A 15,291-nucleotide genomic window follows, 5' to 3' on the forward strand; every position below is an offset into this window, starting at 1 on the left:
TCGCTGAACCACTGTTCCCTTTTGTTTTGTGACCGGTAGTTGTTGTATTGCGTGCTGCATACGGAACCTCCGGGACCGGCCGGAAGTCCGACCGCTAGTCTCAAGGGTTAATTTTGTGTTTTATTCTTTTTCGGAATGATGCTAGGCACCGGTGAAATAAACGCTGTTCCGTTTGCCTTTGTATAGCTTGCTCGATACCGTAGCCCGTAGTAGAACCCGTACGTGTAGATAGTTGTCTCTTACTCTATAATAGCCCTTGTATGCTATGTTCCTCTAACGAACGAACAATCACGGGAATGGGGTCGGCCCAATGTCGGCCGAGTTGAGCTAGCGATCGCCAAAACAGAACAAAATAATGGAATATCACACAGATAACACTATTGTCTACTCTCCCTCTCACAGTCTAACGCTCTCTTTCTCTCTCGCTCACTCTCCGAAAACAGGCCAAAAAGAAGGATATGACCTAAAGACAGAGACAGAGACAGTAGAACTAGAACTTCTATAGGGAGCGAGAGAGATCCTATAGTGATCAAGAGCTCTACTCAGAATACCCCTACGCGACGACTCACAAAGACTTCCTCATGATGCCCGACAATGAACCTTGCAAGATATATAGACGTAGTAGCAGCAAGCAATTCTGAACTCTTCTGAAACTCTAGACACGAAGACTTGAAGTAGGAGATATCCTAACCATCTCAGACCTTACCAGACCACGACAGACCAGACAACCTTTGAATCCTTTCAAACGAACTTCTACTCCTCTCCACGAATTTTTTCCCATATTCATACTCCGTGTTTTCCCAACTACCTTAGAAAACCTTCCTAAATTCCAATGTCTGTGTTATGTTCCCTATGTACAAACTCTGTACCGCACGAAGCCGTATCCTCCAGACGCTGGCTGTCTATCCTCTGGTGCGCGCCTGCACCTGGACAGTCACGCCTCGGAAGGATGGCCAAATCCAGCGCATCGTCTAATATGTATACCGTTTTTTTCTTCTTCTTGTTGCTTTTTTTCCCGGGGGGGGGCGATCTCATCCGCATCGCATCGCACCATCCGCCAGTGAAACGAACACTTCGCGCTATTTTTTGGCCAGCAGAACTCATACGCTGGCTGCCAGTTTCACCGAGAGCAGTCTGAACGGTTTGAACGGTCTCCCCATCGCCAACCATCGCCGGAGCGGATGGACACACGTCGTGGACAGTTTGCCAGCCCCGACCAGCACGCCCCGAGATGGGCCTCCTGCTCCACCGTGTTCCACGTTTAACACATTCACGCCCTTCCTTCTCTTAGCCTAAACGAAAAACAAAACCCAAAATATCGCCTGCAATGATGCGCCATAGTCAGGTCAGAGAGAGAGAGAGAGATGGTGTTGTTCGGTGTATTTGATAGACACGCTCGCATACACCACGGTACACATCGAACTGTAACGCCACGCCACGTGTTTTCTGGACATCCCCGTGCATGTCCCTACAAATCCCTACAACACCCCTTTGGAAAGGAGCAAGTAGTTGTAGTAGTAGTAGTAGTAGTAGTAGCAGCAGCAGCAGCAGCAGCAGCAACATCAGCAGCAGCAGCAGCATCAGCAGCAGAAGCAGCACCAACCATCATACAAGGTCCCGAAGGTTTCACCAACGGAGTCGGCCACGGAAGACGACTACCCTCACTTTTTGGCAGAGGCGGATCACACCGCTGGACTTTCACGGAGTCAAGTGACGCTCTCCAACATCTCCTCGACCGTTAGTGCTACGTAAAAACGCAATACAGTGCGCGTGTACAGGCCAATATCGCTTTCGCCGCAAAGTCGTAATTGCGTTTACTACATTACCATTTGCGTTTGCGTTTTTGATCCCCTAATAACTTCTTCTGCTACGAGCGTAATGAATAAATGCAAAAGCAACCAACAAAAAACACACGGAACAGATCGAACTCTCAATATCGCGTGTGCGCTGACACAGGTGACACCATGCAACCCATCAAGCTGGTCGCCAACCCTCCTTCAGCTTAACACCCTCTCCTCTTTCCCTTCAATATCCCCTCTACATACCGATACACTTACACGGGATTTTTTTAATCCTCCTGGAGCAACCGCTCCGGCGTCCAACCGTCGCTGATGTGGTGTAGGGGCAGGACTCGAGCAACAAAAAAGAAACCCCCCCTGGAGCGTTCGGCCGTACGTCCGTTCCACTACTCGTCCTTAACTACCGAGGACTGAACACAATATCCGCAGTTTATTGCGTATTTTGCAAAACTTTTTCATCTATTGTCAAAAACCAAAAACCAAAAAAAAAAACTTTAATATAGATTAAACAAACAAACAAACAAAAAACTACCAAAAACCAAAAAAACACATACACACTCACACACGCGGTATCGAAAGAAACGGTAGGGCGGAGTTCAACAAATAAGGCGGACAAAGGAAGAGGTGGATAGATTATAGAAAGAAGAAGAAAAAAAAACAACCAAAACTGCTACCAAACACTGAGGCTGAAGCGTAGAACGGAACGGGATTAATGAAAAAAAGAGAGAGAGAAAGAAAATCATGCAAAACTACTACTACCACTGTTACAAGAAGAAAAAAAAAGGGGAAAACATAAGAAGAAGAACAACAGCTAAACCAAAGGGAACGAAACCAAAAAGTAAATAATTAATCAATAATTAAAGAAGACGACGAGAGGTAGAAAACCCAAACTCGTAAGGAAATCATTCGCAATTATACTACATTAAACGCAGGCAGAGGCGGTACACGTACATAACAAGCAGCATACCTTTAGCAAAGTAAAAACAAACGTCGCAAAACAGAAACAGACAAACAAACAATGCAGCAAGAAGAGCAAAATGGCAAAAACGCGAGGCGTGTAGACTAATGACAAAACACACACACAAACACAACAAGACATAACCAAGCCAGGAGCTCACGCTCTCTTTCTTTCTCTCTCTCTCTCTCTCTCTCTCTCTACGGCACTCGTGCGAAAAAGAGAACGAAAATACTCTATAAAAATAGCCAGTGACTCTACCAGATAGTAACACAGGAGGGCATGATAGAGTAGCCCTGGGACATCTCCCGTTGTTAGCTGAGATGAGGAGCGCTCACTGAAGGCGTCCGAGCGAGAGAGATAGAGATAGAGAGAGAAAAGCGCCATCTGATGGTGAGAGCTAGAGTCCGACTTGGACACTAAACACTAAACAGAGGACGTTCTAGCCGTACCACAGACAGACCGACGGACAGAACCAGCGTAGCAGTAGCGTCTAGCGTACAGGCCCCCAAAACTAAAGCTGTGTTAGTAGCGTCATGTTGCTAGAGAACTAACTATAGCTACACGGTGAGGTAGACAAAAACATACACACTTTTCTTCAACTCTCTTCCCGGTCCCCTTTGCTGATCTCCTTTGGCCTTCTTCCTCTAGATCCTGGACCCAAAAAAAAAACAATCTACACCAGGCTTCCTATTCCTAACCTCCTACTCTCTGTTTTAGACCCTTTGTGGGGGTGATGTTTTAGTAAATTCAAGTCAACACACACATACACACCAAAAAGACAGATACAGACCAGCAATAGAACGCAAAACCAAACAAACTAACGAACAAAAAAAAACCAACGTCAATGTTACTAAGGTTAGGTATCCGGTTCCGCAGCAAAACGGTCCTGCCCCAGTTTGTAGATATTCCTTTCGGTTTTTTCTCTGTACATTTCTAACTCAATTCTTAGGCTACTATGTGCTCGTTCCTGCACCGGCGACCGCGTGCGTGCGTGTACTGTTGTTTCCCCCCGGGGGAAGGGGGGGCAAATAGGTGCGATCGACAACCAAGGCAGGGTTTTTTGGCTTGAGTAAAAACGTAAAGCAAACCAAAACACTAAACACAACTCCTATCCACGTTTTAGCCTCGTAGGCGCAGATGATTATAGGCGAACAGGCAGCAGATAGGCCAGTGAAGAAACACACTCATAGGGTTAGGGAGCTCGTAGGCAACGCAAAACAAAACAAAAAAAACAGTGGGTTGGGAAGGAGGGAAGGAGATGGAGTGATTAGGGAGAGTTGATCGTGTGTGTGTGTGAGAGAGAGAGATAATGAAAGAGGGAGAGAGAGTATGGGTGAGAGAGAGAGAGATAGAGTTGAGAACTCGGAGGATGCGTATGAATCTTTCTTTCCTCATCGCTCTTTCCCTCTCTCTCTCTCTACCTCTCTCTTTCTCGTCTTGTTCTCTCGTTCTCGCTTTCTTTTTCTCTCTCTCATCCCCCGCTCTCTCTCTCTCTTCACTCTCGCACACTAGCCAGAAACATAAAAAAATCGGACAAAATTCTAAAAAAACGTTCTTAAGCTTTGATGCGCGGCGTGCTCGCATATGTTTTTGGTGGGAAAGCGGGGAGGGGATGGGACACGGGGGTTACGTGTTATAGGGGTAGAGATGCCATGTAGTTTGCCATGTTTATTATTCACCTACTGAAGCGTAAACAGTAAAACAAGTGAACCATAAATCCGTTCCCGACTACGTTCGATCTAACCGGGGTAGCCGGTTCAATGGTGGCTAAGGTAGCAATCGCACTACTCTCTCACACACAGACACACACAAACACTACACTCTATCCTACATCCGCTCTCCCTTCTCTCCAACCCCCTCCCCTTCCCCTTAAAACCCCTCCTCGGAATAAAAAAATTGAGATATTATAGTAACGAGTAACTTCAATAGAATTCTTAATCAGATTAATTTATTATTCATATATTTTTTCTATAAAATAATGGAAAGCGGTTCACGTATTGCTCTTTATAGATTCTAATCCAGCAAAAACAAAAACAAAACAAACCAAAAAAAAACAATACGCAAAGATGAACGCGACTAGAAAAATAATAATAATTAATGCAAAGAAAAACTCGAAATCGGAATAAGAGAAAGAAAACAGCACATAGTGACACAAATTATTAATGAAAGTGTAACAGAGCTAGGCGAAAATAGGAGTGCGAAGCAGAAGAAAACAAAACAAAAACATATTTGCATGCAGGCGGCACAGAAATCGTTTATAGTTACAAGAGAACAAAACACACATACACACGGAGAGACACTTACATATACACACAAAAACGGACAGTGAGGTACTAGTAGAATATCGCACATAGCGACCTTTCAGACAAGGAAACGTAATAAAATCCTAGTCCCCCTCCATCCATCCATTACAACAGTAGCATCAAACAATCCCTGAAGCAAAAGGACTTAAACACACACACACACATACAAATACACACAAGACACAATTACACAGGAAAGGCAGGAAAAAAACCTAAAATAAGAAGTATGGAAGCAAATCGAAACTAATACGCAGAAGAAGTTATGCAAAGCAGAAAGAAGAAAACAACCGAAAAAAAATGAAGAAATCAACAAGGCGTGTGTAAGCTTATATCGTATAATGAATCTAGGCGTTTAGTGAAAGAAAAACCGCAAACTCTGAAGAAACAAAACAAAACCACACCGGAAAAAAAAGGTAAACCAATGAGAGGAAACAAACCAAACAGCAACAGCAAAAGCAAACGAAAATACCTAGAAAAAGAAACCAAAAGTAAAGTGCAAAACGGGTTTTTGCAAAAGTAAAGAAAAGAAACGAAAAACAAAAAGTCACACATACACATGTTTGAAGAAAAAGTGCTGCCATCCCAATTGTTGCGTCCTTTTTAGTACACTACGAATTACTCTCACTTGGCCTCCATCGGATACTCACCCGTATGGAAGAGGAGGAAGGGGAGCGGAGGAGGAGGGGGGGGGGGGTGGGGGAAGATGAAGTGGGTGGCGGGAGAGGTGAAAGAGAGAAAGCGAGCGAGAGCGAGAGAGAGAGAAGAGATTTGGCAGTGAAAAAAAAGCCAACTACTAGCAAATCAACTGTCATCAGGCACAGCCATTTTAGTAAACAAGCTAAGTAGATCGCAAACACACACAAAACAAACAAAAGCACATCGAAACAGTACGAACAACCGGGAAACCCTTATCTCTCTCGCTATCTGCTCCGCCTATCCTTCCTACTTCTTTCATTTTGAAATATCTCTCTTTATCTCTCTCTCTATCCCTCTCTTTCGCTACCTTTCTCTCTTTCTCTCTCTCTCTGCTTATCTCTATCTCTATCTAACTCTCACGCACACTTACACATCCTTCTCTTTTCTTTCTCACTGTTCTCTATAGCTCTCTCTCTCGCTATCTCTCTATCTGTCGGTCTGTCTGACTCTCTTTCTCTACTTCCTTGTCAGATTTTTTTTCGTCCTTTTTCTCACTCGGTTTCTCTCTCTCTCTTTTACACGAACGCTCCTACCTACAACTATCAAAACAAAATCAAGACGCACACTATTTTCTTTCCGTGAGACCTTACTTCGTACATCATTCGTTTATTCGTGTATCTGGTTCGGTTTTTTCGTATTCCTTGTGTTTCTTGGATTGATTTAAGGTTTCGTTTGTGTTTTTTGTATTTTGTCGTCTTTTTTCGCTTATTTTTCGCTGTTTTTACTGGTTTGCTATGTTTTTCTTACGCCTTGTTCCGGTTTTCAGTTTTTTTCCACTGTTTTCGTTTTATGAATGATTAATATCACAGTACTTGTGTTTTTTTTTCTGTTCGGCGTTTTTCTATTCTTTTTTCATATATCACTTCTATTGACTTTATGATTATGCAATTATGACGTTAGACGTTTAAATTTTGATGGTAAAACACAACTCCAACAACGCATCCTAGTGGACGCACCTCACCTCACCGCTGACTGACGCCGACGCGCCTGGCTAAAGAGCCATCCAAACTCCGGGCGGACAACTGAAACATCTCAAAAAACGTCCCTTGCTTCAAGCATGAGCATAAGGTTGTACGGTTGTATCACCTGTTCTCTCCGCTTCATCTACATCGAAAACGCTCAACCAAAATCCAAATGTCAATTAACACCGAACAACCACGACGCTTTCGATGCAGACTGTGTGGCTGGGATATTTTTTGGTCAGTCACCTTCGGAACGATTGCGACAGTAAAACCGACACTGCTGCCTCGTCCTCGCCATATTTTTTTGTGGTTTTTTTTATTGTGATTTTTACTTTCACAAAGTCTTGCTAACAAAAAGTTTGTTCATTTATGCCAAACATCATGCCGAAGAGTTATTGCCGTTCGTGCCGATACCATATGCCGTTCGATGCGATTCCCAGACCCAGGCCGATGATCGAACCGATGCAAAACTGTGCCGTGTAGCCACACACACACACGCACGCAACAACTATCTGACCTCACACGAACCTTACAACTTTGGACTAGTATCTGGGAGTAAACCGTATTCACAGAAATCAGAAATACACAGAGACGACACCCGCAGCGTACGGAGACGTAAAAGAGAGAAAGGCTGCATGCGCATTAAACAAAACAATTGTCTACTTAAATACAACAAGAACAGTGTCAAACAAAAACCACAGAAAAGAGAGAAACATCCTTACGATCTAGTGAGCTAGTAGAGAAAGAGCCAGCCGAGACCATTTCCACCTAGACCAGTGCAAACTTCGAAACAAAAAAGAGGAAGTTAAGCAAAACACTGCAGAGAGAGAAAAAGGAGAGAAAATATGCAAGGAAACAAGAACACCAAAATAAGAAAAAAATAAAAGCAAAAAAAAGCTAAAGAAGAGGAATGCTAATAAAAGTAAAGTGTAGCAAAAACTAAATAAAGCAACAGTGTCGTTTTAATTGGAAAATTGGATAAAACAATACGAAAAACATCTAATCGTTGTGGATAACTTTGCCAAAAAAGCAGTAAAAAACAACACAACAAATGAGATAGAAAGAGAGAGAGAGTAACAAAAAGAGAGAGAGAAAGCAAAAGAGAGAAAGTGAGAGATGCTATAGAGAGAGAGTAGGCTAGTGTGTGAGAGTGAACGAGTGAGAGGAATAAAGCAGGAGAGCGCGCGGTGCGAGTAAAAGAGTGCGAGTGAGATAGTGAAAAATAACCAAAGAAAAAAATTGTAAACTTAACGATATTCATTACTCATTTGACTAAGAACGAGAGCTCTCGAGTTTTGCCGTTTAAACAAAACCAGAAATGAAACAAAAAAAAACCCAAAAAAAAAACAAACAAACGTCTTTTGCTAAAGCACTGGATATAATTAACAAGCAAGCAAGCAAACAAAACAAAAAAAGAAGCGAAAACGAAACAAAATGCATATAAATATCGGCAGTTAGCACACATGCGCTCGGCAAACAAACAAAAAATGAGGGGGATAAACGAATGTTACTAACCTTTTTCGAAAATCTTAGCCTATGGGAACCCCCGACATTTGGTTTTCTGTTTTCTATATAGTTTGTTTTTGTCTATCCCTGCAAACAAAGAAAGAAAGAATAAATCACACTAAACAGCGCTGCTAGGCTAGAGACTACTTTGTGCAACAGCAAAGCAATAGTGAAGGCTGCACACATACGACACGCTCACACACACACACATACTTACACATTGAACAAATTACAGGCGTTAGCAGCTAAATAACAAATACTCTCTCACACTTACACACACAAACTCACCCACACACAAACTCACCCACACACACACCCATACATCCGGTTGCTAGGAATGAGCACGTTTGCAACCAAACCAAATACTGCACGCGAAAGTGTGTGTATGTGTGTGTGTGGGCGTGTGTAAGCGTAGTGCAAGGGGTTGCAGGTGAAGGGAGAACGGTGTAGAAACGTAAGATTTACCTTTTTAGATAGTCCTTTAACAAAACAAAACTAATAAACAACCAAAGCAAAACGAACAACAAACAAAACAAAAAAAACGCAACACGATATGCTAAAGAATTACTCCAGAACAACAAAAAGCAAAATCAGCCATCTTATCGTCTATTTCGACCAAACAAAATAAAACTTTAAATCCAAGAGACAAAAACAAAAATCTTTTTCTTTGCTGCTGTTACGATTTTCTGATTTCTTACTGTTTTTTTGTTGTCCCACTATCAAGACTAAACCGTCGATGCGCTTTGATGGTATGTGTGGTTTTTGGTTCGTTTTGTTCCCAGGTACCCATTCTCATATTGTACTCAATTTTCTACTCATTAAAGACCAATCTAAGGGGCATTCGGTTCCGTACTAGGCAATAGCAGAGAGCGAGAGAGAGAGAGCGAGAGAGAGCAGCAGCAGCAGCAGCAGCAAGAGCGTATACAGTGTATAGCGTTGGAAAAACGAAACAAAACCAAACAACAAGACAACCCCTTCCCTCCCCAATTTCTGTGACGTGTGTCAGACGGCGGAAGGAGTGTAGAAAATATGTCCAAAACAAAAACCAAGCAAACAAAAAACGTGGTAAGCAACAACAAAAAAACAAACAAACGCAACTCGTAGCGAAAACAAATGAGAAACAAATGAATCAAACTAAAAACAAACCAAACTAACAATTACAAACCAAACAAAACAAAAAAAAAACAAAACCTTTTAGCTTGTAAGTTTATCGCCACATCAGCTTCTGTTAGTTAGCCCTTCGTGTAGAAATGAGATGATAAAGTGCGAGCGAAACCAAAAACCAAAAAAAAAAATAGAACGAAAGACCGAAAAACCAAAGCGTATGAAAGAGTGAAACTTCTCTGGCACTGACACAAACGACACACAAACACATACATACACACACAGCACTGACAAACGACTTGTCCAAAAGAGGAAGAAGATGAAGAAACCCATAATCAGCCAATATAGGTGTAATGAGAGAGAGAGAGAGAGAGAGAGAGAGAGCGAGAACGAGACACACACACACACGTAAGAACTCATTACGAGAAAAAAACAAACTTTTTTCCTGCTTCCTTAAACGTTTCTTAGAGTGATTGCAGGCTTGTAGCGAACAGCGAACTAACAAAACTCAAACCCGCAACAAGAAAAAAAAAAGAAAAAGAATGACAAGAAAAGTAAAACTATCCAACTCTTAAGCCCGCGTAAATGATGCTAATGTTTTCTTGTAGTAGCACCTGATTCTCGAAAAAGAAAGGACAACAGGAAGAAGATAAAACAATAAAGAAAACACACATACACACACCACACCAGTTCGAGTAAGTACAGTGGTAAAGAGTAGGGAACGAGGGGTGGATAAAAGAGAAGAGCAAAACGGAAGGCGAGGGGTTGGGATAGATAAGATCAGGGACGCGGGAAACCTACAGTAGATAAAACAAAAACTCAAGCAAATGCAGCATATAAGGCAGCCAAGCGGCCGTGCGGCCAGCAGCTAAAAACTCGAGATGAAAATAAAACTAAGCAACAGCAACCAACAAAAAAAAAAACACGTAAGAAGCTAAGCATGTATGGTAAAAGGGCCACGGGTCGTAATGGCATATTTAGTAGTATGAAGAGGACAAAAAACACATACACACAGACACAACACAGAATATGCTTGGTACCAAATGCAACAATACAAGAGAATCGTAACGTTAGCTGATGCGAACAAAAAAAAACACTGGAGGGAAAAAGAAAAAGATAGAGAGAGAGAGAGAGCTAGATGCGAATAAAATGAAAAAAATGAGAAAAGGCAGCGAAGTTGCGTCTATACATATATATAAATATACATATAATATAAGCGATGAGATATCGAAACAGTGTCGAAACGTGGCGTTTCGGATGCTAACAGGTCAGACCGCATAGTCTAAAACTAAACCAACAACCAAACCAAAATGAATAAAAAAATCGAAAAGAAAGCAAAAAAAAAAACATACACACACACATATTTCCCAAATCTGCAATTATTATCTTTAAAAACAAACAAACAAAAAACACAAAAATCGCGTAACGATTAAACCGCCCCCTCCTAAGAAGGAAAACATAAAGATTAAAGAGGAAGAAGAAAGAAGAAGAAGAAAACAAAACAAACGCAAAACATTAGGAGCCAGAACATGCAAACAAAACTTAATAAGCAAGAGTAGGAGTAAAGTAGTTCGCAGACGCAAATCGAAACGAGTGAAAGAAACAGAAAGAGAGAGAGAGACAGAGAGAGAGTAAATTCGCTAATCGACAGTTAAAAAAAGAGCGGTTTAGCGATTGCGAATAACAGATAGAGAGAGAGAGCGAGAGAGAGAGAGAGGGTGTAAGAGTGAGATGTGCAGTGTAAGCGAGAAGATTATACAGTGAGGCAAGAAAGAAAAAGAACAAGTAACATAGAATTAAGCAAAACCCCTTTCCCGAATTTCTTCCTCTTTTGGATAGTGTAATGAACGATTATGAAACCAATGTTGCAAAATGGAAGCGGTAGGGCGAACGCTGTAGTTAAACATAAAACAACAAAACAACAAAAAAAGCAAGAAAACAAATGCGAAGCTGAACTACAAAACAAAGTAACGCAGAAGAAATAATAATAATAATAATAATAATAATAATAAATAATAATAATAATAATAAATACTAATAATAACTAGTACTAACAATAACATTAAAACATGAAGCAAGGTGAAGAATACGATAAACACAGCGAGCGAGAAAGAAGGATAGACGCAGCAGAACGAATAACGAAAAAAAAGGAAGAGAAAAAGGGAAACATACACACACAGCAAGCAGTGAACCAAAATTCTTATGATTAAAACAAAAAAAATGTAAGCTTAACTAAACAAAAAGAAAACATTTTAAATAAGCAAATATCCCTTTAAAGGAAGAAGAAGTAGAAGACACACAAAAAATGCAACCGAAAACAAAAGCAAGTAAGGGAGAAGGGGATAAAGGCAGGCTCGTAAAATAGCGAACAGCAACAAAAAATCTAGTATTAGACAAGCTCACACACACACACAAACGAAGACAAAACATAGCAAAAAAACACACACACACACATACACACCGACATACACGAAAATAGAAAATGTCGCTCCCATAGCAGAAGCAGAATCGAGTTAAAGCTACAATAAAAAGCCAGCACCTTAAATAAGTTAATACTATTCGTCGATGAACAGGATGGAAAATGCTTGTGAGTAAAACAGAGGCAACATGAGCTGGAGCGAGAGAGAGAGAGAAAGCGAGTGAGTGAGAGCGAGCGATCGTGCACTAGGGAAAGTAGAATTTGAAATATCGAACAACCAAAGAAGCCAACCAAAGAGATGCCACTGATTGCCACTTCCACTGTCCAAATAAAATAAGCATGCGAGAAAAGAGGTAAAAAGAGATAAAAGAAAGAAGAAAGAGAAAGAGAGGGAGGGAGAGAGAGAGAGAGGCGGGTAAGAAAAAGTGAGAAAGAAAAATCATAGAAAGAGAGAGACAAGCCACTACTGTAGCATGAAGCACTAAGCAACAGCTTGACAGATGACGCAAGTTAATTAAATTATTGTGTTTTTATATTTCCCGTTTCTATTTTTTGTTTTTCTCATTTTTTTAATCATTTGTCAAATTTCCCAATTTAGTTTTTGTTAATTTTTCTTTCCTTATTCGTTTATCTCTATTTTTCTCACTCTCATTATCATCCTGTTCACTCAAAAGAAATTGCATATGCTGTACATTTATTTTCTCTTCCTTACTGTACTGCCCGTTTCGTTACACGCACACAAATGCAATTGGAAGAGACAAAAAAAAGAAAGTAAGATATTATGTAGCAAAACTAACATCAAAAATATAAACAACAGAAGATAAGACAAGAACAAGAAGAAAGATTAAAAGTAAAAAGAGAAAAGGGCGAAAGTGTGTAAGTGTAGAAGAAGTAAAACGCGAAAGACAAAAACCTCACATTGTGATAAAAAAAAACAACAACCGGACCCCTTACATGAGCTACACAAACACACACATGTCAACAGGAAGTAATTCCCATTTAGATAGCTTTCTCCTTCTACTTCGCTGTACTGTATCCAAACGATCTCCCCCACACTCACTCTCTTTCGGTCTCTTTCTCATTCTCCCATTCTCTTTCTTTCTTTCTCTCCCGCTCCCCCCCTTCCCTCTCTCTCTCTCTCACTCACTCTCTTTTCTCGTCAGGATTAATGGCTGTAAGAAAAATAAAAAGTTATATAAATAAATCAAACACAACGGTGATCAAATTTACCGTATCCCGCATTAAAAGAGAGACGAAAAAAAAATCACGCGCTGTTTGGAGAGAAAAAAACGACAGAAAAGAAAACTACAAAAAAAAGTCTGCTTGAAAGGATAGACGAAAAAAAAGGGGAGGCAAAAACAAAACACTTAGAGTAAAAACAGACACAAACGAAGGAGAAATCACCCAGACAGCAGTTACGGTTTTGTCCAAAATGTTTTTTAAAAAGCTATGCCGCGATTATTAGAAGAAACTACTCAACGCCTCCATCCACTCGGTCGGGCTCGGGTCGGGCTTTAGGCACCGTTTGGGTGCCCGAGCTTACACACCTTTAATCCCAGTTTTGCATCCCCTCTCTTCTCGCCTGCCACCCTTTTCCCTCCATTTTGACGTTTGTTGCCCACACCCCTACCCCCCCTCCCATTAGTAGAGCTTAGTCGAGCAAAGCAAGAAACTAATCCGCCAACCAGTGTTAGTACTTTCGTTCGTTTCGTGCGTGAAACCGTTTGAAAACGCATACTCAATTATAGCGCCTGGGTTTTTGCAGCAAGAAGCAGAAGAAGAAAAAAAAACAAAACAGGCAACAAGAAACCACACACAGCTAAACAAATATAAGAAATCAGGAGCGAAACGGAGCGGAAAACAAAACATAAAACAAAACCAAAAAAAAAACGATAACGAACAAGAAAAAAAGCTTTACTTAATAAAATTAAACTTCATATGTTGAAAACAAAACAACCGGTAAAGCGCCTAATGTCTCTTCTGTTGTTTCTGGCTACACTGTGCATTGTCCACCGTGCTTTCACACCACCGTCCGCACAACATCTTTCAGTCACGCTTTCTCTCTCTCTCTTGATCGCTCTTTCTCTCACTCATTCTCTCGCTCGCGCACTATGGAAAGAAAGCTTAAATTTGCCAGTTGGGAAGTGCTGCTACTGGTAACGGGCGGCTAACGTTGCTGGCGTTTCGTCCAACCGCATTCCCCTCCTTCGCATGGTAAAAACCGGCCCCCGAATCCTACCCCGCAATACACGTCCCTCTTAATCGCCCACTTTCCGTCCGATAAAATCCGGGTTGTGTCCTTTCGGTAGCGCCATTTGAAGAAGAAAAAAAATCAAACGATCATTAGACATTTAGAAGCATAGCCTGCGTGCCATTTTGTGAATCCGCTGATCCACGGTTGAACAGTGTAAGTGAGGGAGGCCCGATTTGCTTTCCCATTCATGGGTGGTTAGTTTTGTCTCCCTGTTGTTTTTAACTTCTTTTTTTTTTGTATCGAAAACTTGTCGCTATTTACCCCGCATCCAATTTTTGCGAGCAGAGCTTTGAATAGTAAAACAAAAACATACAACGTATATAGTACATCTATAGGTATATGAGAAACAAAAAACAAATATACATAAATATATTTAGCAAACGCAGAGCAAACGTGGAGCGCGCGCAGTGTGGAGCGGACTCGATGACGGGTGTTCAACGCTCCAGTAATCACGCTTAGTGCAAGATTTAGAATCGCTTTTTTTGATAACGTATACTAAGCGATAGTACACGGGCAGGCAAGAAGTACGGGAGCGCCTTCACTAGCAAGAGGGAAAGAGTAAGAGAAAGAGAGAGAGAGACAGAGCGACAGAGAGAAAGAGAAAAAGAAAGAAAAGTTAAGAGAGAAAGCAAGAGTAATAAAGAGAGAATGAGAAAAACTGAGAAGAAAGAAACAATGTGCGGAAAGGGAAAGAAGAAAACGAATGTGAAAAAAAACAGAAAGAGAAAGTAAAAGAAAGCTAGCTCGCTTACCGCTACCAGAAGAAAAAGAAAACAAATGCGTTAATCATAGAAGAAGAGAAGAGAGAAATATACGATCCACGGTTCTGTTTCTGTCGATTGGGAATAATACAGCGCAAACGTGATAAATAACGAAACAACAACTCGCAAAACAACAACAAAACAAATACACACCCACACACATGAACACATTAGTAAAAAACAGCATCAGCAAAGAAAAAACAAAACAAAACAATAATAAACAACAACAATACGCAACACAAACACAATAACGTGCAAATTCTAAAACATGTTAATGACACCGAACTAAAACAACGGAAAAAATGAAGAGGAAGTAATAAGGGAAAGGCGTAAGAAGATAACACAAAAACACATGAAAAGTATGAAAAATTCATTAGTGCGTAAGCACTAATTCGAAACATGAAAAAGAAGAAGAAGAAGAAGAAAAAAGGGAAGAAGAAGGAGAAAATGAAGAAAAATAGTAACTTACACAACAGCACAAGAACAACAACAAAAAAATCCATTAGGTTAGGGCTCCTGCGGGAACGGT

General features: G+C 40.9%; 1 protein-coding gene across 9 annotated transcripts in view; it reads left to right on the forward strand.

Moving 5' to 3' along the window:
* LOC118507132 (potassium voltage-gated channel protein Shaker) overlaps positions 1-14,956 on the forward strand; it is a 175,520-nt gene extending 160,564 nt beyond the window's left edge. For 4 of the 9 annotated variants that reach the window (XM_036045177.1, XM_036045198.1, XM_036045207.1 and 1 more), the window contains one exon: positions 1,062-2,135. Coding sequence is in view for 1 of the 9 variants with exons in the window: in XM_036045216.1 (XP_035901109.1) it covers positions 1,062-1,064 (3 nt within the window). In the remaining 8 variants the exon portion in view is untranslated. Of the gene's footprint in view, positions 1-1,061 lie in introns of all 9 variants that reach the window. The other 5 variants (XM_036045183.1, XM_036045168.1, XM_036045161.1 and 2 more) reach the window with 3 other exon arrangements.
* The last annotated feature ends 335 nt before the right edge of the window (positions 14,957-15,291 follow it).

Source organism: Anopheles stephensi, chromosome X (assembly GCF_013141755.1).
Source record: "Anopheles stephensi strain Indian chromosome X, UCI_ANSTEP_V1.0, whole genome shotgun sequence".
Lineage (NCBI taxonomy): Eukaryota > Metazoa > Arthropoda > Insecta > Diptera > Culicidae > Anopheles > Anopheles stephensi.